This window comes from Tachypleus tridentatus, chromosome 7 (assembly GCF_004210375.1).
Source record: "Tachypleus tridentatus isolate NWPU-2018 chromosome 7, ASM421037v1, whole genome shotgun sequence".
NCBI classification, from domain to species: Eukaryota; Metazoa; Arthropoda; class Merostomata; order Xiphosura; family Limulidae; genus Tachypleus; species Tachypleus tridentatus.
The window spans coordinates 142366668-142394036 of record NC_134831.1 but is presented as its reverse complement, the minus strand read 5'-3'; the positions used below and the strand labels follow the sequence as shown (position 1 = coordinate 142394036).

The following is a 27369-nucleotide window of genomic DNA, read 5'->3' as shown; positions in this document are numbered from 1 at the left end:
ATACTCTTTATTGACGTTGAGTGACGTTAAACTTCATCTAGTGAGCGTGGAATTCGCCTTTGAAGACTTTGGATGTTCAGCAGTGAATGTGAAAAGTTTCACACATGTTATACAGAACTACCCGGAATAAACTTGTTAACAATTTGTCTCATATTTTGCCTTTTGCGTTTCTTTTTTTGAAGAGTATACTTTATATATTTCATATATATCTCAAGATGATGGATATTATTTAAATTTATTAGAACAATCATGCATGATCTTCGTTAATCAGAATCAGTGAATTCAAACTGTTTTACATTAACTTTAATACTAAGTTAGTAAAACAGATGCGGTTGGGTAAAAGCAGATTGGCTAATGAAGTTGTCACTTTCCAAGCATTTTACATTTTAACACACGTTCGGTCCAAAATTAAAACCTCTTCTTTAACTTGGAAACGTTATTTCAACAACAACAATATTTGAAACGTCTTATTATCAGTTCATTTTAAATGAATAGATGTTTGTTTTGTTTGTTTTTGAATTTCGCACAAAGATACACGAGGGCTATCTTTATATGCAAAAACGGCTCGTTTGGGCTGATAAAACACTTTACATGTTTTCGACCTTCGAAACGTTGTTCGCTCTTCTATGTAAAAGTGTTTTCTCAGCCCAAACGAGCCGTTTTTGCATATAAATTTTCTCAACAAGTGGGTTTCTCGTCATCACTGACAACAACGAAATATCACAATACCGACTTAATATTCATACAACAGTATCAATTGAGTGCTATATAATTTAGTTATTACGTATAACTATGGTGTACGTACTTATGATATTGTTACCATATATGTGGATTTAAAATTGTTAAAGGAACTTAACATTTCTTTACATTTTATTTTTATAAGTGTTTCCATTTAAGAAATACGTGCTGTTCTGAATTTAATCAAATTGACTGATCTCTCATTTCTTGTATAGGCATGATTATAGCGAAAAATCTTAAAACCTCAACACTCACCGTATTAGTAAGTTTAGTATTAGAATAATTGTATTTACAGGACGTTGTAATGTTATTTCTACATGATTTCACAACACTTTGGTTTAAACACGATTCGTTACATTTCAAAATTGTCAGAACAATACATATTAGCGTGCTAGTTAAGTGGCTTTAAAAATGACCAAATTAGTTTATTAGGTTTGTGTTCATTGGTTACTAAAGCGAATCAGGTTAACTAATTTTTTCATCCTAGTAACTTGAAGTCTCCGAAATCTATCTGCTTTAATAAAAAAATATTGTAAACCTTTACCTAATTCTTGCTTCAAATAATAATAACTGTTTCACACAGTTTAGCTTGCACAGTTTGTGTTTATTTACACACATAAATCAGAGTGAGAGACGTAACATATAAAAATCCCACAACCACTGGCGAGTCAGATTTCCCATGTTGTGCTGTGGAAGCAAGAAGTAAAACCCTGAAACAATAAATAAATGCAAATTATTTATTACAGCTTCACTTCTTACGAAAGTTTAAACTTTACTACAACTGGCAACGAGTCAAAAACAAATTATACATCAGTTATAAAATTCTGGTAACTTGTTAAAAATACATATTTCATAAATATATAAACATTAGTAGAACTGACAACTAAAAACTCTATAAAACAGCTATAAAGTTCAGATTAATTATAAAAAATACACCTTCTTACAAATATATAAATTAAGTACATTTCTCTTGACTTGAAACAATTGAAATCTGCTAATTTGTTTGTCTGGAAGGTAATTTGTCGTTGATTTTAATTCTGTACTTTGTTCTTTTTTCATAATACATTAACTTTCTACCAGTATACAGTTGATTGTTGTAAAAAATATAAACATACATGAGGAAGTAGAGTTCTAGGTGCTTGTGGTTGTCGGTGTACTTTAATTATTCTGTCTGTTATTTTCCTCCTTAGTAGTTGATATTTTCAATCTGAACGATTACTTATAGGGCAATGCCAGAGATTAATGAGATGCAGGTACAACCATTTCTATTTAGACCAGAGTGAAGGTTAACCTCTGAGCAGTACCCACTGCCTACTCTTGGTAGAATAAATGGCTCAATGGTCTCTGTTAACACGCCCTCAAGATTGAAAGAGCAAAGCATCTCAGCAGGGTTTCGTTTCTCGAACTTTGAACATTATGATGCGATATGCGAACCATTAATATACGTTTTGTCCGTTTTTTACGGACCATCTTTTAAGGAAAGCCTCCCAATTAGTATAAGTGAAGTAAATAATGGGCTATTTGCGCTCTTCCCGTGACGGGTAACGAAATTAAATTTTTACAGATTTATGATTTAAAGCTGACGTTGAGGTTCAAAAGTCCGTATCAGTGGAGAAAGTATTTTTAATGCATTTTTGTCACTGAATGAAGAATAAAAATTACATTTTATTTGTATTACAAAATACCATAGAAGTAGCGTTCGATTTTATTGTTCGCAGAAACTTTTCTTTCGAAATGCTTAAAAATAAAGGTCACTAAACAACCTTCTTAAATTTGAGGTAATCTCTTTTTGTACGTAATAAATTATTTTATTAAATGTTAAAAGCCGAATCAATGTAAAACTAATTGTAAAATGGTACTCTAAACTACGTGGTATTTAGAATAAAAAATACTAAACACTATTGGTTCTCATCAGATGTCCATTTCTATAAAAACATATTTAATTGTTCTTAAAACACGTACGTGCAAATGAACATGATCACTGAAGCATTATTACAAAAAGAGGGAAACAAATAACGTAATTGTAGATAAAATTTACTATGAAAAATCTTAAGTAATATTACATAATATTTACGATACTTGAGTAAAAAGCACACACACAAACCATGAACTAACTCCCGATGTAGAAGGATAGCAATCAGCAATATTGTTACATAACATTATAAACGTTGTCATAATTATGAAAACATTTTCAAGCTAGTTTTATAACCTACTGTGTTTTTTAATAGAAAACAGGAACTTACTTAGGTTTTACTATTATTTATGGTAAGTGTAGCCAAAGAGTCCATGGAAAGGAATTCCAAAGTATGGTCTATAGCCATGGAAACCATACCCAAACCTGTAAGGATTCAAATAACTACCGACTCCAAAATATCTTGGATAGCCATAACCAAAGATAATTGGAAACGGATGGCCCAAATGGAAAGGGTACTTGTGGTTATAACCAAAGCTACTTCCTAAGTGATGACCATATGGATGGTGGCCAAAAGTATCGTGTCCTGAATAAAGTCCGAGTTGATGTCCTGTTGTTATGGCAGCAAGGAAAACCAAGAGAAGTCCACACTAAATATATAATAAATTAACAGTAGTTTCAGGCAGTGTAACGTATAAGTGTAATTATTTAAATGTGTTTTTAAAGCTTTCTTACAAGCTGTGATTTTAAATTTATTTAGAAAATGTCTAAGTTATTTGAAATAATTATATCAAGAGCGTAAGATATATTTTACACAATGAAAACATTTATTCCATGCATTATATACGATCCAAGTTTGATTAGTTTTCATAATTATTTAAATCTGCAACAACCACACTATTTTTACACAATGTTCATAAAATTTGGTTATCAACAATCATTTATATTCTGGTTAGAAAAAGACAAATAAAGACTTTTTATTACAAGTTAATAAGTTAAATTTTAAATTAGAAATTGTTTTAAGAATTAAAATCGATAATAAAATTAGTTTTTTAAGAAAAAATTTAAGTGAATAATGGTCTATACGAAAGTGATTTGGTAAAAATTATATCAAAGAATGTTTCTGATTCTACAAAGATTAAGTAACGCTTAAGAATTGAGTAGTAACTTAAACATACATCTTACCAGAACTTTCATGTTTAGTTTGTCGGAATGTTCGTTTCTGTTAGGTAGTTCCATATGAAATACGAGATTAAAAATTTTCCCCTTTTATGTATTCTTGAGAAGACTCATCTTCTCATACAAATGATATTAAACGACCTTTCTTTTTCTCTTAAAGAAATACTAAGTTTTTACAACTAGAGAATTGCTGTCACAAATACATTGTAGGCTTCAGTTCGAACTGGTTCGTTTTCAGTGTTCACTAGAGCGATATTTTTCTATTGTTTTTATGTTTTGGTCCTTACGTTTTACTTTCCTGTCTCGTGAATTCCTGGTAAGTGATTTCTTAGTAATGTGTCTAGCAGATTTTTCATCTTGGTAGAAAATGGGTTTAAGAACCTCTAGAAAATTTCTAAAAATTGCTTTTATATGAAAAGTTACTTTGCATTTTTATCGAAATTTGTTGATAGGTACAATTTCTTGAAGGCCAAATTCTTGAACGTTACGGGGAGTCCCCTCTCGGACCAAGGGGTATCTTCTGTGTGTGTAAATATTATTTTGCTGTTTTTTTTTTTCTTTTAACATCTTCACTAGTGTTTCATCTTTCTTTCTGTTTTTTGTTAATCTAACTTAAAAAACCAATAAGTTGGAATGTGGAAAAGGTTAAGATATGGTTTTTATTTTTTTCGTTTTGAAGTGTTAAAACAACAGGCGTTAACATTAGATTCAAATATTGCTGAAATACGTAATATAACCTAAGAAGTAGAAGCTTTTGATACTTCGTAAATAAAACACACAGTATTATTGAAACTTAAAAACCATTTAAAATATTAAACATGTAGTAACTAAAACTAGGGGTCTGGCGTGGCCGGGTCATTAAGGCGCTCGACTCGAAATCCGAGGGTCGTGGGTTCAAATCCCAGTCATACCAAACATGGTCGCCGTGGAAGCGTTAAAAGAAAACGGTCAATCCCACCGGTAAAAGAGTAGCTCAAGAGTTGGCGGTGGGTGGTGACAATTAGCTGCCTTCCTTCTAATCTTACACGGCTAAACTAGGAACGGCTAGTGCAGATAGCCTTCGTGTAGCTTTACGCGAAATTCAAAACAAACAAACTTACTAATGTTGTGTCTATCATTATACAACGGATGTTTTATTATTTTCTGCATCGTTGTCGTAAGACCATGACATTCCAGTGCAATTTTATTTCAGTGACGAACAAAGTTATAACTAATAACTATTATAAACGCCGCAGAAAACCATCTTCGGTAAAACTAAAAGAACCCCCGCTAGTACAGCGGTATGTCTCCGGATTTACAACGCTAAAATCAGGGATCGATTCACCTTGGTGGGCTGAGCAGATAACCCTTTGTGGCTTTGCTATACGAAACACACACACAAAACTAAAAAAAATGCTTAATATTAAATAACTTTAACCAAAAAAAAGAAACATTATAAGTTATATTATTTAAAAATTATCTAAAGTACAAGTGAAAATTACAGTCATTAACAATAAAGAAACACAAATTTATTTAATTAAAATGATCCAAAATGTTAGTAGATTTTGTTTGTTTTTGAATTTCGCGCAAAGCTACTCGAGGGTTATCTGCACTAGCCGTCCCTAATTTAGCAGTGTAAGACTAAAGGGAAGGCAGCTAGTCATCACCACCCACCGCCAACTCTTGGGCTACTCTTTTACCAACGAATAGTGGGATTGACCGTCACATTATACTCCCTCACGGCTGAAAGGACGAGCATGTTTGGTGCGACCGGGATTCAAACTCTCGACCCTCAGATTACGAGTCGCATGCCTTAACCCACCTGGCCATGCCGGTTCGTAATGCTATTACAAACGTAGAGTTTAGTTTTAAATTTAACAAAATGGAGTAAACAATAGCTGCTGCGCTTTAAATTATTTTTGGTTTATTTGTTGTTTTTTTCATATTAAGCACTAAACTACACAATAGACTATCTGTACTCTGCTTAGCATGGGTATCGAAACCCGGTTTTTAGCGTTGTAATACTGCAAACATAACGCTGTGGCATTGGCGTGACAAATTCTTTTTATTATTATTATTATTACTATTACTATTATTACTTATACATGCACATTTGAGAATAATGTATATTATAGTTTTATTTTGAAGTTTACATTAGAGTATTATGACGATGTCATAATATGAATAAATATCTTTTGTAATTTTAATTACAAATCTTATTTAATGAAACGGTTCGAACTATCCGCTGTGACATTAGCGGGGAATCGAATTCCAGATTTTAATTTTGTAAGTGTAAATTTACCGCCGTCTCTACGTGGTGGTGAGGCCTTTTTTTAAAAGACATAACAACAACAATAAAGTAATACACAATAGTGTGTATACCGGCGTAGTTAAGTGAATGATTAATTCTAATGTTTAAATGATAAGACCAACATCTTTCTATTCGTTTGGCATGTCCTGATGGTTAGGGCACTCGGTTTGTAATTTGTGGGTTAGTATCCCTTTAGCGAACATGTTCGCATTTTGAGCTTTGCGAACGTTATAATGTGATGTTCAATCCAAATGCTGGCGGTGGATGTTATTGACTAGCACATTCTCTCTAGTATTTTTCTTTTAATGACGTATGGTTGGCGCAGACAGCCCTTGAGGAGCTTCGCACAAAACACAACAAATTAATAAAGCTTAAAATCAAATGAAACTAAAGCTCTGGTCTAATTCAAAAAACGTTGGCTTCTTTATCATGTGATAACGTCACCACGTGACTGGTCATTCTCTCACGGTATTTATCAGCTGTGACATACAGATATCATCCACTCGATCAGCAAAGAACGTTATAATAATCGATCTTTTTAACAGGTAAACATCACTACATCTACTTTGCTATAGTTGATATTATTTGTTGTAGAGTATAAAGACACAAAGACCACTTGAACAGAACAATTTTAACGGCTTTTACACCAGATATTTGTATCAAAAGTGCGTAGAAATAGGCTAGACGAAAAAAATCTAAAAATCACAACATCAGTAAAACCAGATACAAACATATTTCTAAATATCACATGCTCATCAGTGACTTTAAATTTATCTTTTCTTCCTTACCTCTTTGAAACGAAATAGAAAATGCTCTATTTCAGAGTACTGTATTAGTTAAAAGTCAACAATAAAATAGTTAAGATGTTTTTCTAGAAATGACATGTTACATTCTAAAAAAAGATACGCAGTTTCCATTTTATAGCTGTGAAGGCTTAAAGTATAACATTAATATAAAAATCATTGATATTGGATGTTTGATATTTATGTTATAGTGTTAAAAAGTAAGAAAAAAGAGCATCAACGTTTTGTTTATTTCAAATAAATTCACAACTTAACAAGACTTAACCATAATTAGGTTTGATCAGTGCGTGCTGTATTAAGACAAAATATCTTGTATTATCAGTTATTGTTGTTATAAAATGCCAGCAGATAAATGTTTAAAAAATCCTAACCTTATACTGATATTAAAAATACGAGTTTTTAGCTACAAGTTTTATTACTTGTACTTCTAGCTTCTGTATCTGTCTGTTACTATTTCTAATTTCTTCCTTATTTTAGGCCCCCCTGGTGGGACAGAGACAAGCCTAAGGATTTGCAACGCTAAAACCAGGGACTCTATTCCCCTCGGTGGACACAGCAGATAACCCGATGTGTTTTTGCTACAAGAAAACACACACCCGCAACTCTCAGATTACGAGTCGAATGCCTTAACCTCCGGGCCATGCCGGACCAATTGTTAATGGAATTATGGACGACAATAATTACAAACAAGAACGTAAATATATGTGACACATTAAAAAAAAGTTTCATTTTATAACTAATACTCGACGGCTGTATATATATCATTCTTTAAAATTATATTGATCGAAATGTCTAGTGAAAGAAAAAATAAACACATCATATCTCCATCAGAAACCCATTCATTCAAGGATAAGACTTTCATGTTTTTTCTCTTTTATGTTTTTAGCTTTCTAAACTCACAATGTCAATGACCTACTTTCAAACGCTGGTGGTTTAATTACATTTCAAAATAGAGCAACATAACAGGAATTATTTCAATTTTTTACGCTGTACCAAATAAGAATATATTCAGTATGCTGGTATTACTATTACTATAATCATAAGCTTATTATCATAAATCTCAGGTGTTGTTAGGACGAGGCCTAACGGTGAGGATAATCGAATCATGAATTCAAAGTTCCAGTCTGTCGTCGCGTGAATGTTCGTCATACTTACGGGCCTTAGATACTCTATAAAAGTGATGGTCAAAGCTCACTGTCTGGTCAGTTAAAAAAGCCCAAGAGTTGGTTTGGGTTCTGACCACTAGCTGCCCTCTATCTAGTGCATAGGCTCAAAATTAGGGACGGCTGTGCACAAACAGCCGAACTGCAAGTATGTCTGAGCATTATGAACAAATAGACATACAGACAAAGAAGATAATAAATAAAGTGCATCATAGTGCCATGTGTGTTAAAATATCTGGTTTTACTTCTCAGTTTTTACAGGAGTTTTATATAGAACATTCAAAACCTGAATTGGAGTTAATTCTGTACCCAGTTGACAATTCAGATTTATTTCTCATGAGGAATAGCTCATCAAAACCTGTCTTTCAAACAAGAACTTGGAATAATGTGATAAAGTAATACATTAACAGTTCTGTATATTAGTGTGTGTGTTTGTGTGTTTTTTCATATAGCAAAGCCACAAAGGGCTATCTGCTCAGCCCACCGAGGGGAATCGAACCCCTGATTTTAGCGTTGTAAATCCGGAGACATACCTGTATATTTGAAAACACAATTCTTCATTTAACCTAAACTTCGGTAACTTGATGCGTCAAGCTATCATAATATATTATTACTAGACGTTAAGTCTGCAACTGGTTATCACATGTTTCGCACAGGAAACAGCTTTTTTAGTTGTCTAGAGGTATTTTGTTGTTCAGTCTGCTTTTTACCACAAGATATTTATCAAGATAACGAGTTATTCGCTGTTGGAAAAATTGAGAAACGAACAGTAACTCAAACGCTAGTTTTAAAAGTTATTAAAATGAGTGAAAAGGATAAATTGTAAATGTTTAACAGCATAAACTAAGCCACGCTTCGTTTAATTTAAAACTAAACTTTACGTTTCTACTGGCATTTTGAATAATTTTAATCAAATAAATTTGTAATGTTTCTTTCTCGTTTACCACTACTGCAGTTTCACTTGTACTTTGGATAATGTTTTAAATAATATAACTTATAATTGTTTCGTGTTTGTTTTTTTTTATGGTTAAAGTTATTTAATATTAAGCATTTTTTGAATGCTACCAAAATTGTTTTTACAGCTTTTGTAATGGTTTTTTAGTTATAGCTGCAGACAACGCTGCAGAAAATAATAAGACATGCATTGTATAATGATAGACACAACATGAATAAATTGTGACGCGAAAAATAGTAATATTTGGTTTATTTTGAATTTTGCGCAAAGCTTCCCGAGAGGGATATCTGCGCTAGCCGTCCTTAATTAAACAGCGTAAGACTAGAGGGAAGATAGCTAGTCGTAAATACCTTCCGCCAACTCTTGGGCTACACTTTTACCAACGAATAATGGGATTGGCCATCAAATAATAACGTTCTTACGGCTGACAGAGATAACGTGTTTAATGACAGAGATTCGAATCATGCAATTCGAAAGATTAATTAAACATCGTTCGCTTCTGAGTGTTGACCTTTTTTTTTTAATCTGGTTTAACAGTAATGATGTAATACTAGGCAATATCCATATATCGATTTACAAATTAGCTTCGGATATACTTACAGTTGAATGATTATGCTATAGTTCTTCCAAGAAATGGTATTTCTAAAGAAATATTTTTAAACAGTGTAGAGAAAAAGGATACAATATATTTTTGAAAGAAAAAAGTTTCGTGTTCTTATTGGAATCGAAAAAGTTTTGAAACTACATGTCAAGTCTATCCAACCTCAAACCCAAGGAAAGATTGTGGTTGCGAAAAGGGATTTAATCTCCAATTCAAATATATATAAGCACTCCAGTGGTACAATAATATGTCTGTAGAGCTACAACGCTAGAAACCGGGGTTTCGATACTTGTGGTTGGCAGAGAACAGATGGCTCATTATGTCGCTCTGTACTTAAGTTTAAACAAACAAGTAAAGTCAATATGATCAAGCTAAGCATATCTTCTGATATCAGTAGCAAGACAATTATAAAAAGTTCACAAGAATGATAGCTTACGAAGCTGAAACCGTAACAGTCTTGTTTGATCACAATATCTGCCAAGTCCCTTGATGGAACTATAATGGATTTCAAAGCTCTTGATTTGGTTGATAAAGCGTCGTAACATGTAGTCTGAAGCTGGCTTCGCTCGCTTTTGCAGAATATTGTTACAGAAGAAACTGTAGAGTAAGTATAATAATCAGGTCAAACACTATAGGCTGTGGAAGATGTTGCTTCAAGGGCAGCAAGGGAGCTGAGACATTGATATTACGTAATACTATAAAATATGAGATATATCATTCATGAGGAAACTATAAAATTTCTAAAGAAATTCGGTGTCTCTTTCCACCAATTGAGATCCAACCCTGAAATGAACAGATAAGCTTGGGTGTGTTTCATTTGTTTTCTCTAAAAATGTGATGAAATCTCACTTGAAATTAAAATAATACTTCTATTCGAGAGATGTCAGAATGGGTTTAAAATATTAATAACCAAAAGTGTAGACTTTCATAAAGAGAGTGACCAGATATCCAGGTTTTTTCCGCGACAATCTCGTTTTTGTTTTGTAGTTTGTCCCACTGTTCCGGGAAAAGTTTACAGGACTCATAAAATATTTCGATTTTACAATAAAACTCCAAACTGTCACTAGCATCGAGTGACAAATGTAATAGGCCTAGTGTAATTGACTATTGTTATAACACTCACCTTCCTGTTGCTAAACTCTCTCGAAAGTTCCACATGCTCGTGATGAGAAACCTAAGTCTCTGCAGGTTTTTTCAGTCAGTTGTATCGTAGGAGACATACAGCAGTTGATGAATAAGTGCGTCTGTAACCAAACAAGCAGTTCAAATTATTTCGAATCATGCAACCCGAAAGATTGATTAAACATTAATTAATGAAATAAAATTAATTAATTTTAAAGAGATTTAAAATTAAATCTATATTTAAAATTAAATATATATTGATATGTATTATTATATCAATAATAATTTATATTATTTATGAATTAATTCGGATATTAAAATTTCCACGAGGATGTTAAATATCTCCCTCAGTAAGAAGTGAACTTGTAACCAGTGTGAAGCCAAACTAACTAGTTAGCTTAAGCGAGGTGCAACAATATCAACTCAGAACTAATTTTCTTGTCGATAAAATATTCAGTTCTATAAAACTCAGTATTGTTTGTAAGCTCTTGTATATAATCAACCATTTATAATAACTATTATTGATAACATTTATTATTATGAATTGTATTTTTATTTGATTGTTCGTTTGTATCTTAAAATATATTTGTGTTAAAAAAAAGAAATATGTTGCATCAATCTTGTTGGCAAATAACATAAATTTAGAACATTTAATTAACTACTAAATTAAGATCTCCAATTATTTGTTGAAATTCAAATGCGAACATGATAAACTGGAGGCTTGCCCGATATAAATTATGATATGTAACAGACACGTACGTTTAGTTGTACGCTAATGCCTGACACGTTATTTGAGTTTTAATCATGAAGAGTCCGAAATAATATTATAAACAAATACAACTTGGAAGTTATAAATCATCCGTAATTTATTTCTTTTTCTTATTTTATTATGAATTTTAGGACTAATTACTCCATAATTGAGGCTACTGTACATACACTTCTTGTATTGCCGAAATATAGAATTTACAGGGGTAATATGTAAAAGATGAAACTTGGACTTTTTTGCTACATTAACAGTTTGAATGTTTAATATAATTATTTTGTGACTGTTTTAAAATTCACAGATTTTTCACAAAGTAAATGAATAAGGGTTTTTTACTTATTTGGTTACTCGTTTATGGAATCTTAGACTGTTCATTTTCGAACGACCACAGGGAGGTAACCGGTCTGCAGTTATCACATTAGTTTTATTGTCACTTCTTTTTGTGTTCCATTTACCAAATTAATTTAATTTTTATATAATGCACTAGGTACGTAGTGTCATTACATTGATGTAATTGCTGTTAACTCTACAACTGTTATACGTCAGAGGAGTTAGGCACCATTTCTTTTTATCTCCAATAATTAATTTAAATCTTAATTAAACTAGATCTAACATAAGTTTTTTCCATAACTTCCGCCCTTTTCCATACAGTTTCCGGTTTGATGTATGTAACCATTGTTTCGTGTTTTCATGTTCTACTTGGTTTTATATTGAGGATTATAAATGTTAAAGAATAATGATCAAGTGTTTGTTTGTTTTAGCGCTAACTTACACAATATATTTGTTTTTCTATCAAAATTCCTAGAATTGTACAAAGATATTTTTCTCATGAGTAGCACTCTGGATTCAAGACTTTGTTTTGTGTTAATTTATTTTTGATTGCATAGAATATTTACAATACGATTATTTGACAACATGTGAGAATATATTGAATACATCATTTTCTATGGTAATATGTTTTGAATATAATAGATTAATAAAATAACTCTTTCTTTAACAAGTGTTAAGAAGGTTTTCTTACTTGGTATTTAAGAAAAATATTTATTTCCCATGTAAGGTTAATGTGTTGCTTTCAAATGAACAAAAAAACATTATTTTCATAATCAAATTGGAGGTAGATGTGAGGTAAAGTATATTTTACCCCCTACGTTGTTTTAAAGATCTTACGCACAGATTAGATAATTCATAATAAAACATTTTTATATTTCTATAAATAATTCTGTCCCATTTGAAAAAAAGAATGTAAGGTACATTTTAACATTAATTTAACAATTGTTTCAATAACTCAGTCGTTCCAACTATAATAGTATGAGAAACATTTTAGAAATGATTACTTACTTATTCTTATAGAAATTGATGTCTTATCGCTTTGTACGAGCTTTATTGTTTGTATATTTCAATTCTCTGTATTTTCAAACTTGTTTTGCCTACGTGGAAGATGCATATACATCATAGGTAGTAATAACATTGAATTGTTATCATTGTATAAAAAAGTAATTTTTTTGTTAAATCATGTTTTCTCACAATCAAAGAACGCGTCATATTATCATGAATTACATACGTTACTCCACATGCACATGATTATGGGCGTATTCGTAATATTGCACATTTGATTCTTGTTTATTGTCTTAAACAAATATACAGTGAAGTTCTTAGCTTTATATTACTATTATTAAGATAACACATGTGAACTAAATAAAATTAATTGTTTTTTGTTTCTAATAATAATCGTGTCTCTGGTAAATAATAGTGATCTTAAACATTGTTATTAATTATAAAGTGAAATATACGTATAGCATAAATGATTAGGCAACGTTCTGTATTCTTATTGTAACTTCTAATTCTGATCAAACTAATTACTGGTATCGTCACATTCTCTAACGACCGACTTCTAAATTACAAAATACAATATTCTAAAGGGAATAAACAACATAGAATGGATTCGTATCTTAAATACCCCTAGATGGCTTTCACATGAGAAACAGAGTGTTATAAATTATATTATATGTATTTTAATGTATATTTGCAACAATAATAACTAAGCATTGCATGCTTAAAAACGTATGTTTGCATGGTTACATGCGATTCGTGTTTAGTGTGCTAACTTAATAGAATAGTATTAATGTTACAATACATTTCTCTGTACAATGTCACCATTATTATATATGACTCTTATGTTTAACCTTATGACTTAGTAATTACAATGTTACAAAATATCTCTCTGACTAACCGTCATAATTTTTGCATGGTTATTGTTAATGTGATATCTTAATATTTTGTTTAAGTATTTTTATATTAATACGATTTTGTGGTGTTGCAACATTGTTACTGCTTACCGGTTTTCGTCCGATCACATTCTATCAGAGATCCTTGCACTCATCAATAACCCGGCAGCGCAGTTCCTATTTCAATAGGTTCTTTCGTCGTGAGGCTGTCATGTTTAAAGCAAATCTTTACTCTCTGTGTGCTTGGAATATTTTAGTCAATGTACGAGGACGACAGTTTTCTAATACCATTTTAACAGTGAGATCGTATAGAATCCAGCAGACTCTGGTTTTGGTGACTTCATTCTTTTGGCTTTATACGGAATAGCATGAACATTCGTTTCATTTTTCAGTTGCTGTATGTCACAGCTGAACGGATACGTCGTGGAAATAATTTGAGTACGTGTGACTTGTTTCGTTTCTCCATACGGAGACTACGTTGTACATTGTTGCTTAGGTCACGGGGATGTCTTTTACTCCTGCCCTTTGTGATTGTGGATTCTTAGGTGTTGAAAGACACCGCACTTTGCTTTCCACGACTGTGGTACGACTTGTTTTAGGTCTCATTATAGAATATTCTGGTGTCTCATATTGATCCATGTTACTTCACTTTTTATTAAGAACACATAAATCCTTTTATTGGAAATTTTCAAACTCAACACATCTCTATGATATGAACATACGAGGCTCACAAGCGACTCAGACGTACGTCTGAAGGCTTATAATGCTCAACACCGGATTTTGATAACCGTGATGGGCATAGCACATACATCCCGTTTTGTAACTTTATGGTTAAGAACAAACAAACAATCAATGAGTGCATTGATATTTTGGGTGGGAAGAGACTTTTAAATAACCTTTACAAATGGGACCATTTTTGGACGGAATTACTGTATCTCATGAAGAAAAAAAGATTCATGTCTTTCCATTACATGACTATACTTGGCTGTATTACTTAACAGTAATTTTTTAATGCGATTTTCTTATATGAGAATCTTTAAACACATTTATATATCTTCGCGTTTCGACGCTTGTGCTATTAATAAATACTTACGGAATTTAATGATTTGCTGCGTTTAGAAACAAACAGTTAACACATAACTTACAGTCTTAGGCCTGTGTTACTTATAACACGCATCTGATGTAGACAGAAGTGTGAGCATTAAGCCTAGAATTATGTGTGTAATAAAAGGCGTTAGATAAATATGTTTCTATTATACTTTAAGCAAATAATTAGAATGTTTATGTTACTCTTGTGTAAACATATATCGTAATGTTAATATGTCTACAACACACCTCTTTGAAATGATAATGTTAGCCTGTCTACACACAAAACTTACGTTTGAAACGACAATTTAAGCATGTTTATAACCCGTCTTTTGAAATTATACCGTAGGATTCTGTACAGCACACCTGTTTGTAATTATGATGTTAATCATGCCCGGATCTCACTGTTTGAAATAATAGTACTAGCATTTTTATAAAAAGCACAACAGTTTAAAGTGATAATTTTAGGATGTCTACATACAACACACCTGTTTAAAGTGATAATGTTAGCATGTCTATAACACACGTGCTTTAAGTGATAGTGCATTTCTACGGGGCCCGGCATGGCCAAGCGAGTTAAGGCGTGTGACTCGTAATCTGAGGGTCGCGGGTTCGCGCCCGAGTCGCGCTAAACATGCTCGCCCTCCCAGCCGTGGGGGCGTTATAATGTGCGGTCAATCCCACTATTCGTTGGTAAAAGAGTAGCCCAAGAGTTGGCGGTGGGTGGTGATGACTAGCTGCCTTCCCTCTAGTCTTACACTGCTAAATTAGGGACGGCTAGCACAGATAGCCCTCGAGTAGCTTTGTGCGAAATTCCAAAACAAACAAACAAACAAGCATTTCTACATTACACCTGTGTAAAGCCCGCCGCTAGTACAGCGGTATGCCCACGGATTTACAACGCTAAAATCAGGGGTACGATTTCCCTCGGTGGGCTCAGCAGATAGCCCGATGTGGCTTTGCTGTAAGAAGACACACACACACCTGTGTAAAATCATAATTTGAACATGTTTATATGTAACATACCTGATTGAAAGAACAATGTTAGCATATCTACACACCTGTTTAAAAAAACTTTGAGTATATCTACACCACACCTACTTAAATTATTATCCTAAAGTTCCAACGTCTGCAACATGTTTGCCTAACGTGGTAATTTAACGTCTGAGTAACGCTGAAATATTAACATAGTTGAATACACCTGCTGGTTTTATTTTAATTTTTTCAAGCAAGCAGCGTTTCATTTTTTAAATAACTGATAATTTTGAGGTCGTATAATTTTTTCTGTAATTTTTCACTTGTTACATATTTCTTTGTGTAAATCTTCTACATAACTTATGCATGTTACAGTATTGGGTAAACAAGACCGACAGTAAATAATCTTTTTAATTCATGATTACAGATCAAAAAACAGGTTTTTTTGTGGTTTCCCAGTATTTTCCCTACCTGTATTATTTGTAAGGTTCAACGCTCCCGTACTATGTACATAACCTATGTCTAACTGTATAGAATATTCGACAACCTTTACCATTTATACAGCGGCGTGTTCACTGATTGGAAACTCTGATATTTCGTGGGCCTATTAGTGCAAAGATTTGTCTGCAGAACAACATATGAAAGGTGCAGGTGTTATACATACGCCCACCTGTATTTCCTTTGTTAGAAACTGGTGTTTAAGGTTGTCTGGTTTTCTAAAAGACTCAAACATCCACTTTATTTCAGCTAGACAAACAGGTCCGAGTTGTATGAAATGAGTTTCTATTTTGTTTTATTTGCGGAAATAAAACATGTAACACTTAATTATACAGATTGAATTTATATAAGATTAAAACGGTTTTTATAAATAACAAGTGGCATTTCTTTCTTTCTAAGAAAATAAATTGTTCACAAATCGCTTTGTAATATTTTATTTGGATGCTGTTGTTCTTTTGAATCAAGCACAAAGCTACACAATGGGCTATCTGTGCTCTGCCCACCACGGGTATCGAAACCCAGATTTTAGCGTTGTAAGTCCGCAGACACACCGCTGAGCCACTGGGGAGCATTTTTATTTGGTCTTTTGCCCAATACAATTTAGTGTGTTTCTCTGGAGCAAGTTTGTTTTTATGACCTGCCCAACGAACAATGAAACACAACAATGACACCTTTTACAAAAATATAATGCAATAAAAGTTGAAAGAACACTGTTTGATGACGTAAACACTGAAAAGACGTAAATTACATGTTTTATTTTATTTTGTTATAAGTTTCACCTAACAGCGCTAAAAACGAAATTAATTAAAATGTGGCAGAAAGCTTTTTTTATTAGAGTAATCGATGGTTGAAGTTGAATGTTTTAACAACGATTGACTTTGGAAACAAATTAGAACTAAACTATTCAACTTCAGGTTATTGCCGTATACATACATACATTATGAATCAGGCTCAATTGAAAATAAGAACTGGAATTTTCAACCTGAACAGTACTTTATGGTTTGGTTTGTTTTTAATTTTGCGCAAACTACACGAGGGTTATCTGCTCTAGCCGTACCTAACTTAGCAGTGTGAAACTAGAGGGAAGGCAGCTAATTATTACTAACCACCGCCAACTCTTGGGCTACTGTTTTTCCAACAAATAACGGGGTTGACCGCCAAATTATAACGCCCCCACAGCTGAAAGGGCGAACATGTTTAGTGTGACGGAGATTCGAACCCGCGACCCTCAGCTTACGAGTGGAGTGCCTTAACCACCCGTCCATGCCGGGCCAGTATTTTATGTGTAAGTGGGTTAACTGCCATGTATGGACGCTTACGATTTTGAACCACTGTCGTCGCTTTAAATGCTTTGTCGGTCTCTCTGAACCGACTAAAGGGATTTGACTGTCGCGTCTTTAATTTGTATTAAAAACGTGAAACTTACCCAGAAGAATTACTTCTCGAACTTTGAACCATCAGATTTTAGAATCGGCATTCTTACGATTAAGTCACGCCCTAAATAGGATATTTAAACAAAACTTTTAGTTCTCCCCTCATCCTACCTCCACATATATATATATATATGCATCCAGAATTACAATGCAATAAGTACACTTATATATGCACATATACACATTTGAGTTTTTATTTTGTTGGAAGTATACTAACCAGGATGATTTAAATATATACGTCATTCATCTACGATTATATTAAGGTACCAGGTTTACATCTTCCTGAAAAATATCTCAATGCCAAGTAAGCCAAGCGAAGGAAATGTCCCCCCCCCTAGAGGGTTAGCGATTAATTTACCGACTTATAACGTGGTAGACAGAGCACAGAATGACTATTTTGATCCTCCTTGTTAAAACAGAACATAGTGCGGTAGTGAGAAATACTTATTTTTAAACTGGTTATGAACTTTTTTCTTTGTCAAATGTACAAAATTTAATACAGAAAGTAAATCATCATTTCTGTCTTTGTAGAAGGCTTTAATGACTAAAATATTAGTAGGACATGTATAAAAATGTTCAGACATATAAAAGAAACTAACTCAACTCCAGTTTTTCCTTTCATTAATCAAATAACTCATTATGAAGATGGATGTGTCTGAGGAGCACATTAGGCATATAATGTTTTATGAGTTTAAAAAAGGCAATAGTGCAGCAGAAACTACACGAAACATTCAAAGTGCGGAGTCTCTCAGTGAAAGAAAATGTCGAAGGTGGTTTCAGAAGTTCAGATCAGGTGACTACAGCTTAAGTGATAAGCCACGTTCAGGTCATCCTGTTGAGTTTAATGATGACTTGCTGCATTTGATGAAGATTGTGCTGTAACAGTTGAAGAACTAGCACAGAAGATAAATTCAACCCATTCTTATATAAATTTAATCTGTATAATTAAGTGTTACATGTTTTATTTCCACAAATAAAACAAAATAGAAATAAACTCATTTAATACAACTCAGACATGTTGTGTCCAGCTGAAATAAAGTGGATGTTTGAGTCTGGAAAGGTGTTAAAATTTGGAAAGTGGGTCCCCATGATTTGACTGAAGTCAACCTTAGAACAAGAGTTAACATTTGCACTTCTCTGCACTCTGAACGTAACTCACCTTTTATGGGCAGGTTAGTAACTGGAAATGAAATATGGATATATTATAAAAATGTTAAGCACCGCAGACAATGACTCAGTGCATGTAAACTGGCAAAGGCAAAGCCCAAAATGGACCTCCACCGGAGGAAAGTCTTGTCAATATTGTTGATAATAAAGTCTTGGGATATTGTTGGTGTGATTCATTTTGAGTTGCTGCTACTCAATGTAACGATTACATCAGACTTGTATTGTCAACAGTTAGAGTGCTTGAATGTTGCACTGAAAGAAAAGAGGCCTGCTTTGATCAATCGTAAAGGTGTTGTGTTACACCAGGAAAATGCAGGGCCCCATACAGCAAGTATCACATCTGCAAAGATTGAAGAGCTAGGCTGGGAAAACTTCCACACCCTCTTTAGTTTCCAGACTTTGCCCCATATGACTATTATCTACTTTGAAGTTTGTAGAACTATTTTGATGGAGAACAGCTTGGAATACGTGAAGATATCAAAACTATCCTCTCTACATTCTTTTCCCCAAAACCTCAAGAATTTTATATAAGTGGCATTCAGAAGCTTGTGAATCGTTGGGAGGAAGTAATTAATAATAAAAGAACATACATTATTGATTAAATAACATTAAAAGCGTTTGAAATCCTTTCTCTTTTTTCTGAACGTAAAATCGGACATTACATAAGGGATGACCTGATATAACGTTTCCTGGAGTCACCAACTGTAACAACAGCTTGTAGGAAAGATATATTAAATAAACAAGCACAAGATGTGTAACAATTTTTAAAATTGCTTTTCGTATTTTAAATCAAGTAAAACTTCAGAGTAAGTTAGCTTGTTTCAAACTGGTTTCAGTCCAGTAAGGCTTAGTTTATGGGGTTAATTCGAAGTGTTAAAATTCCTTATAAAATTGACAGAGTAGGATTGTTCTTGATGATAAGAAACCCACTTGAAATAAAAATGTATCTCAGAACGGCTGGTATGGGTATTGACACTTTTACTAATAAAACAAAGAATAACTTTTCGACCCTTCTCGGTCATCTTTAGGAAGGTCGAAAAGTTGTTTTTTGCTTATAAATAAAAGTGTTAATACTTATACCAGAGTAGGATTGTATTATTAGTACTATAGGTTTTCGATATTTTGCGCATTATTCGATAATGACTACGGAATGATCACAAAAAAATAGTAGTGTGATCTAAATTACCTTATTTAACAGCAAGCGTAAGCTCGGAATTAGATTGTTATACTCTTGAAGACGTAAGGCGGAAGACTTTCGAAACGTCGTCCTCTACACTTGTATCTTACCAACAGGCAGTTGCCGTCCATTGTAAAAATTTCACAGATTGTTATAGTTTGTGAAATTTCAGGCAAAGTTCTTCGAGGGCTTATAATTTTAGCACAAATAAATATTCATAGCTGTCTACCAAGTTGAAGTTTTCATGTAGTCAAGTGTACAGTAATGCAGGGATGGTTAGTTCTTCCTATGAAAATAAAATATCGTACAGGATGTCCTAAAATCAGTTGCCATAATCTAATTTTCTATACAGGTTTACCGAATAAAACCCTCAAAATCGATCCAGCATATTGAAGACTTTCAGTCCAGATGACACCCGCACGTTTCTTTAGTGCCATTATCTGCAAACAAAGAAGAAAAACATCGTTAATTTTCGCAATGCTAAAAAATGTAACTGGCTTCTGCGCATACTCCCATGTCCAAAATTTTGTCAGCATCAGTTAGGTGGAATTGGGTTAAAATATTGCTACATGTACAATGTTTATATTTTGCACCTCTAAACATAACCCACACTTAACCTCTGGGAATAACGTACTTGTTAAGGTTGTTGAATCGCGATTTGCGGGTCGCGAGTTCTAATACCACCACCGCGCATGCTCGGCCTTTCAGTCGTGGAGGCGTTACATTGCGACGATTAATCACATTTTTCTTGGGAAAAGCGTAGCCCAAGGGTTGGTGGTAGATAGTGTTAATTAACTTTCCACCTTTCTAAATTAGGGGTGACTAGCCTAGTTGTACTAGTTTGCGTGAAATTCTAAAATCAAACATTTGTTCCCTTTTTCTTTGAAGGAAGGTAAAATGCAGTTTTAAAAGGATTATTTTTTATAAGGTAGCGTCAAGTACACGTATCACTAAGATTAATATTCAGTAGGTGATGCTCTTACACTCCAAACACATTGGACTATGTGCTGTGCCCATTAAGAGGAATGGAATCTCACTAGGTCTTGTATTAAGCTTAAATGCTCTAATTAACTTCAATTTCTATCAACTACAGTCTTGGAGAACAGCTTGATGCAACAACTAAAGAAATCGTTTTTTACTGTTTTAAAAATCATATCTCGAAAAGGCAAGAGATACATCTCAGTGAGGGCCAGTCATGGCTTGGTGTTTGGGGCATTGGAATCATAATCTGAGGTTCGCAGGATCAAGTCTCCGTCATAGCAAACATACTCGCCCTTTCAACGGTGGAGGCGTTATAATTTTACAGTCAATCCCACTATTCGTTGGTTAAAGAGTAGCCCAAAAGTTGGCGGTGGGTGATGATGATTAGCTGCTTTTCCTCTAGTCTTATACTCTAAATTAGGGACGGCTAGCGCAGATAGCCCGCGTGTATATTTGCGCGAAATTCCAAACATAGAAAAAATACATCTAAGAAGATTGTTTTAAAGCAAATATATGAAACTGAAACAAATTAAAAGCTTACAATTTTTACAATTATTGTATTTAGAGTACTCATCATTCTTAGAAAGATATTGTGGTATAATTGTTTTTCCTAAAGTGAAACATTTGAACTTGAATGTTATTTAGCATGCTGATGAGAAATAAAATGTTATACATTTTTAAGGTAAAATCTATTGTTGTGGGTTGGAATTAGATGAGAAAAAGTATTTTCTGTTATGTTGATAAAAAAGATCATGAAAAATAATGCTCACACATTGAAGTTCATTAACATATTTTAAGTCTTAAATAATATAAAACTTAGGCATGGAAGTATAATACAGTTTTATAGTTATTATGAGTATATTATATTATGTTCACGGAAGTTTAACAAAGACTGAATATTTTAGTACGAATATTATGATGTTAGTGAAGAATGTGGTTAAAACTTTACAATTATTATGAAAAAGAATTATTTTTTTTTCTTTTTCTTTGCACAGAGTATAACTTAACCTTGCTTGTTTGCAATTGGATTTTCATATTAAGCTAAGTTAATTGTTTCTGTATGTCTCTCTCTTTAAATTAATAATTTAAACAATATTGTAATAAATGTGTTTCATATCAAAGCAAAAATATTCTACATATATTACTGCTGATTAAATTAATTATTCTAATTGTAGATAATAAAACATACTCAAAGGAGTTTGAATGTACAAACACATCGTAACATTTTTAAATAGAATTTACTGCTCTACTAAGCTTACTCGTTATATGTGCTGATCTATTTGAAATGAACGTTCGTAAAATATGTAACTGTGCTCGCCTTACCTGATAGTTTTTGTTTATCTGTTCTAAATAATCCTGCCCTTGACCAACCACAAAAGGAGGCATGAGTTGTGTCTAATACATTGTTTGAGCTACACGTCTCTGAAAATCCTCGTAATAAATTCTTATTTGTTTAACCTTAGTTGTCTCATGTTTGTCCTTGACCACACAAACTATCTCTGATACTTAACGAATATCGGTTAAAATTAGTGTAATGTCACGTTTTAATGTAACCACTCCCTTTTCACTCATGCTGCAAACCGGTATTGCGTGTTTTTATTTCCCCACTAAGTTGTAGATAAGAAAAAACAGCTCTGAACGTTTATATATTGATGTTGAAATTATATTTTAAAACTTTTCATATAATTTCACTCTTTCATTACACTCGAGTCAACCATGTAGTAAGAGAACAAAAACAAAACAGAAACACAAGTAGAGGGTGTGAACTATATATTATAAAGTGTTATAAATAAATCAAAGTTTTACTGTTCACAGTTCGTAGTGCCTACTCATTTTTCATTGTATATTCAACCAAGAGAATCTGACATAAAAATACAGATGTAGGAATAAAACCAGACGACGAGCAATCAAAGTATTATATAGTATACAGTATAAGGTTTCTAACTGCCACAACATGTACAAATAGTATTCACATACCGTGTTAAGTGTCTCCTACTTGATGTAAACAAAATTATTAAATCCTTAGACATTATTTATGTTCATAAATGTATTTGGAATTTTCATCCTGAACGTAACCTCATGTGTAGTTGTACTAGCTCAGTAGCCAAGTGCGATAACCTTAATATTTAAGTTTAACTACTATACGTTTTAAGTTATTAACATAAGAAAAGACAGTCGATGTAACTTTTTAAACAAAATAAAAGAAGTAACTGTCACATTTAATATGCACCTACAGATAAACACAAGGAACATAGTCAATAGATAGCATTTCGTCTTGGTCCTCAGGTCCAATTCGTAGAATCGTGAGATTCAGTACTTACACAGAATAGTCTCTTACCTTGATAAATGTTAGCTGATATTACCAGCATATGGTGTTTTATGCTGTTTGACTTTGTCAGGGAGATTTTTACTCAAGGAAGTCTAGTCAGGTTAGTTTTTATATACAGGTTTATGTGCTTTTTTATAACTCATAGTGAGTTTAATAGGTGATCAGGTTTTCTTTAATATTAAAATACGCCACCCACTTCTACATATTTGTAACATAACGTGTTTTTCTTTCGACTTATATCCGGTAAAACCCATTCTACTGACATTAACATTTGTCTGTGAAAAATTCAATGAAAGACATTATATTTAGAACAGTTTGACGTCACGAGTGGAGGTATAAAAGAGGTCTTACCTGGACTCTTCGTACCAGTTATCTCACACCAACCAGCTTGAAAACATGAATACTTTGGTGGGTATATCGTAGAATAATATAAGATTTGTGAAGTAAAATGAGTTCTATTTATGCAATTTTAATAGGTTTTTGTTGTTTTAGACATATACGTGTGAATCAGAAACATAATTAATTTTACTAAATAAAAATCTTGAAATGCGTCCATTTTTTAGATAAGGAACTTTCCATAGGAATACGTATTTTTGTGTATTATTAAGTATTTGATCAACTGTTTTTTCTTTAGAAATATCATACATAGCTGGTGATCGTATAGTATTATTTAGTATAGGAAACTTCTGTGAAAGCTGTCTTTTTCTTTTCTTTTCTTTTAGATTGCCGCCATTTTCTTCGGTCTCTTGGCCTACACTCATGCTGGATTTCTGACAGCACCCTATGGAGCAGCCGTCGCTCACGGTACCATTGGTCATGGTCTAGTTGCCCCAGCTGCTGTCGCTCACGGTACCATTGGTCATGGTCTAGTTGCCCCAGCTGCTGTCGCTCACGGTACCATTGGTCATGGTCTAGTTGCTCCAGCTGCTGTCGCCCATGGTGTTGTATCTCACGGTGTTATTGCTCCAGCCGCCGTCGCTCATGGTGCCATATCTCACGGTGTTATTGCTCCAGCCGCCGTCGCTCATGGTGCCATATCTCACGGTGTTATTGCTCCAGCTGCAGTGGCTCATGGTGCCATTTCCCATGGATTTGTTGGTCCATCTTCTGTTACACATGGAGCATTCGCACATAGTGCTGTGGGTCCTGCCGTCGTCGCTCATGGTGCTGTCGCTCCCCATGGAGTTGCTGCCGGAGATCCAACTGGTGCCATCGGTGCTGCCCAGGGTGCCTTTGCCTCCGCACAGGGAGCTGCTGCCGCTAAAGAAGGTTTAATTTTGCGAGGTGCCCCAGCCGGACGAGTGAGTTCCTCTGTCTCTAGAATCAACCACGGCCATGGTATTGGTTTAGCTCATGCAGGCCTAGGATACGCTGGACACGGCTATGCTGGAGCTTATGGACTGGGTTTACCCGCTCCCTATGGATACAGCTACGCTGGTGCCCACGGTTTGGGATACGGTCACGGTCTTGGTTTTGCTAAAGCTCTGATACACTAAGTACTTTACCAAAGAAGTTAATTTATTGAATTACATAATTAAAAATTAACCGTATTCCAAATATATATCTCTCTATATATAAAGAGAGTGAAAGTGATTTGTATTTAAAATTGTGATAAATATATATTTTTTTCAATAAATGATTGAGCAAACACTGGCCGAGTTGTCTTTCTTAAATGTTCAACAACTAACCTCGTGAAAGGTAAATGTTAAGTAAATGTAACAGCCGATACAAACTCAAGTTTAAAGTACCAAAGAAATTTGATGGGAGAAACAAAACTATCTTTCAGTAAGTCCTTGATTATCGTACCTTTTTAACCTGTTTTAGACTTCTAAAAAATAAAGAAAAATAGAAAACGTTTAAGGGATATTTCAAAGGTCCAGAATGATGTATAACCAGTTATCAATCAATTGTAAGAAAATTACTCTAACTAATTCGCGAATACTGATCATTCTTTTAAAAACATTGAAGAGTCCAAAACAGAACAGGATAATCTGTTACAACCAACATGTTACGAACCACAAAATGGATGAACTCCCAAGTAAAATCGAAATTGTTGATGTATCTTATAAGTACCTCACTATTGTACTTGCTAATTAACAGTATAAGAAATTCTTTAACATAAGTTGCTTAAAATTAAGTCTTTTATCATCAGTAACTCCGGGTGGATTATTTACTAACCGACCTTGAATTTTACTTGATTAAAAAAGGACCCCTTTAAAAAGCGAATTTTTAGCACCAGCTGAATTCTCAGTAGATTTTTCTATTTGTTAATGGAGTAAAATTCCATTTTGATAAGGAAGTATTTCTTTGCATGCGAATTGTTCCATCAGCTGAATTCTCAGTGGATTACTCCATGAACCACTTTTGTGTAAATGTGACTCTGCCTACCAAGATAAATAATTTACTGAGAAAACATCTCATGTATTAAACTACCTTTAATTGAACATGAATTTACATAACTTCCGTTAAGAGTACGGGTGCAGCAGCTAATTTTGATAAATAGACTAGCTTGTGTTGACTTATTTCGGTAAAGATGAAACAAAACACATTTATTGAAAATATTAACTTTTTGGAAGACACAGTTCCTCAACTTCTAGCTTATTAAGGGAACTTAAAGCCAAAAGTAAAAAACGGGTTATGTACTGGTGCTAATAGCGAGTATTTCTAGAAACGTACTTTTTAAGGTTATATGTCCAACTGCTTAAACACTGAGCCACCATCGGACATATGTGGGATACACTTTAGTAATCGTTTTTCACATTTATTCCAGTGATATATGATTTGACAGACCTTTATGTTATAAAATATACACATTTTAACCAAATATAAATTTTTGAGATTTCGACGAATTTTACAAAGCTCAATAATTTCTGAGAGTAAAAAAACTGATAGAGGAATCCTGTTAAAAGCGTGCATATAATCCTAATTTCTTTAAAGGAATGTAACTTTTCATTAGCTTTCGTATCGGATGTTCTTTAGTACTGAACCTTAACAAACTTATCAGATAATCTAGATTCTTCACGTAGCAGGTGGGTCAGCGTTATGTTATAGACTTACGATACTGGAATCTGAGGTTTGATTTCCTGTAACAGGCAGAGCGCAGACAGCACAGTGTATAGTTTTGTGATAAATACAACAAAAATTTAGGTTTACTACAGTTATATCTAATTTAAAAGTTGAATGTGTAGATGACGCCAAAAATCAGTTAAATTAGTGAAAAACCGAAGAGTAGGTTAGCCTGTATAAACTTTTTATTTTTTAGTTAATATATGTAAAAATATATCTAAAAAAAATCAACTTTGGAGCTAAATCACCTTAAAAAGCTGTGGTTGCGATCCATTTTCATGGCGACATTTGAAGCAAACATTCTTTTTGAAGCATTTCTTTTAATGACAACTACAGGGACGATCTGAAACGAAACAATACACGAAAACAGAATTTAATGCGATACAGAACAATAAAAATTAAACAACATAGTAAAAACAATACAAAATATAAACACAAACTGTGCAAGCTAAACTGTGTGAAACTGTTATTATTATTTGAAGCAAGAATTAGGTAAAGATTTACAAGATTTTTTTATTAAAGCAGACAGGTTTCGGAGACTTCAAGTTACTAGGATGAAAAATTTAGTTAACCTGATTCGCTTTAGTAACCAATGAACACAAACCTAGTTGTGTGAGTGTTGAGATTTTAAGATCTTTAGTTATAGTCATGCCTATATAACAAATGAGAGATAAATCAGTGTTTTTTAAACTGAGGATAGCACGTATTTTTTGAATTGAAACAGTTATAAAAATAACACGTTAAGAAATGTTAAGTTCTTTTAACAATTTAAATCCACATATATGACAACAATATAATAAGTATGATACATACACGGTAGTTATACGTAACTAAATAATGTAGCACTCAGTTGAAGCTGTTGTATGCATATAAAGTCGGTTTTGTGATATTGATATTTCATTTTTG

The 27369-nt window shown here is 33.3% G+C and overlaps 1 protein-coding gene across 1 annotated transcript; it reads left to right on the top strand.

The window, feature by feature from the left end:
- Positions 1-23717: 23717 nt before the first annotated feature.
- On the top strand, positions 23718-25050 carry LOC143256776 (uncharacterized). Its single transcript, XM_076514430.1, has 2 exons — positions 23718-23805; positions 24120-25050. The coding sequence occupies exons 1-2, from the start codon at positions 23794-23796 to the stop codon at positions 24891-24893; spliced, it is 786 nt and encodes a 261-aa protein (XP_076370545.1). The 5' UTR covers positions 23718-23793; the 3' UTR covers positions 24894-25050.
- Positions 25051-27369: the final 2319 nt, after the last annotated feature.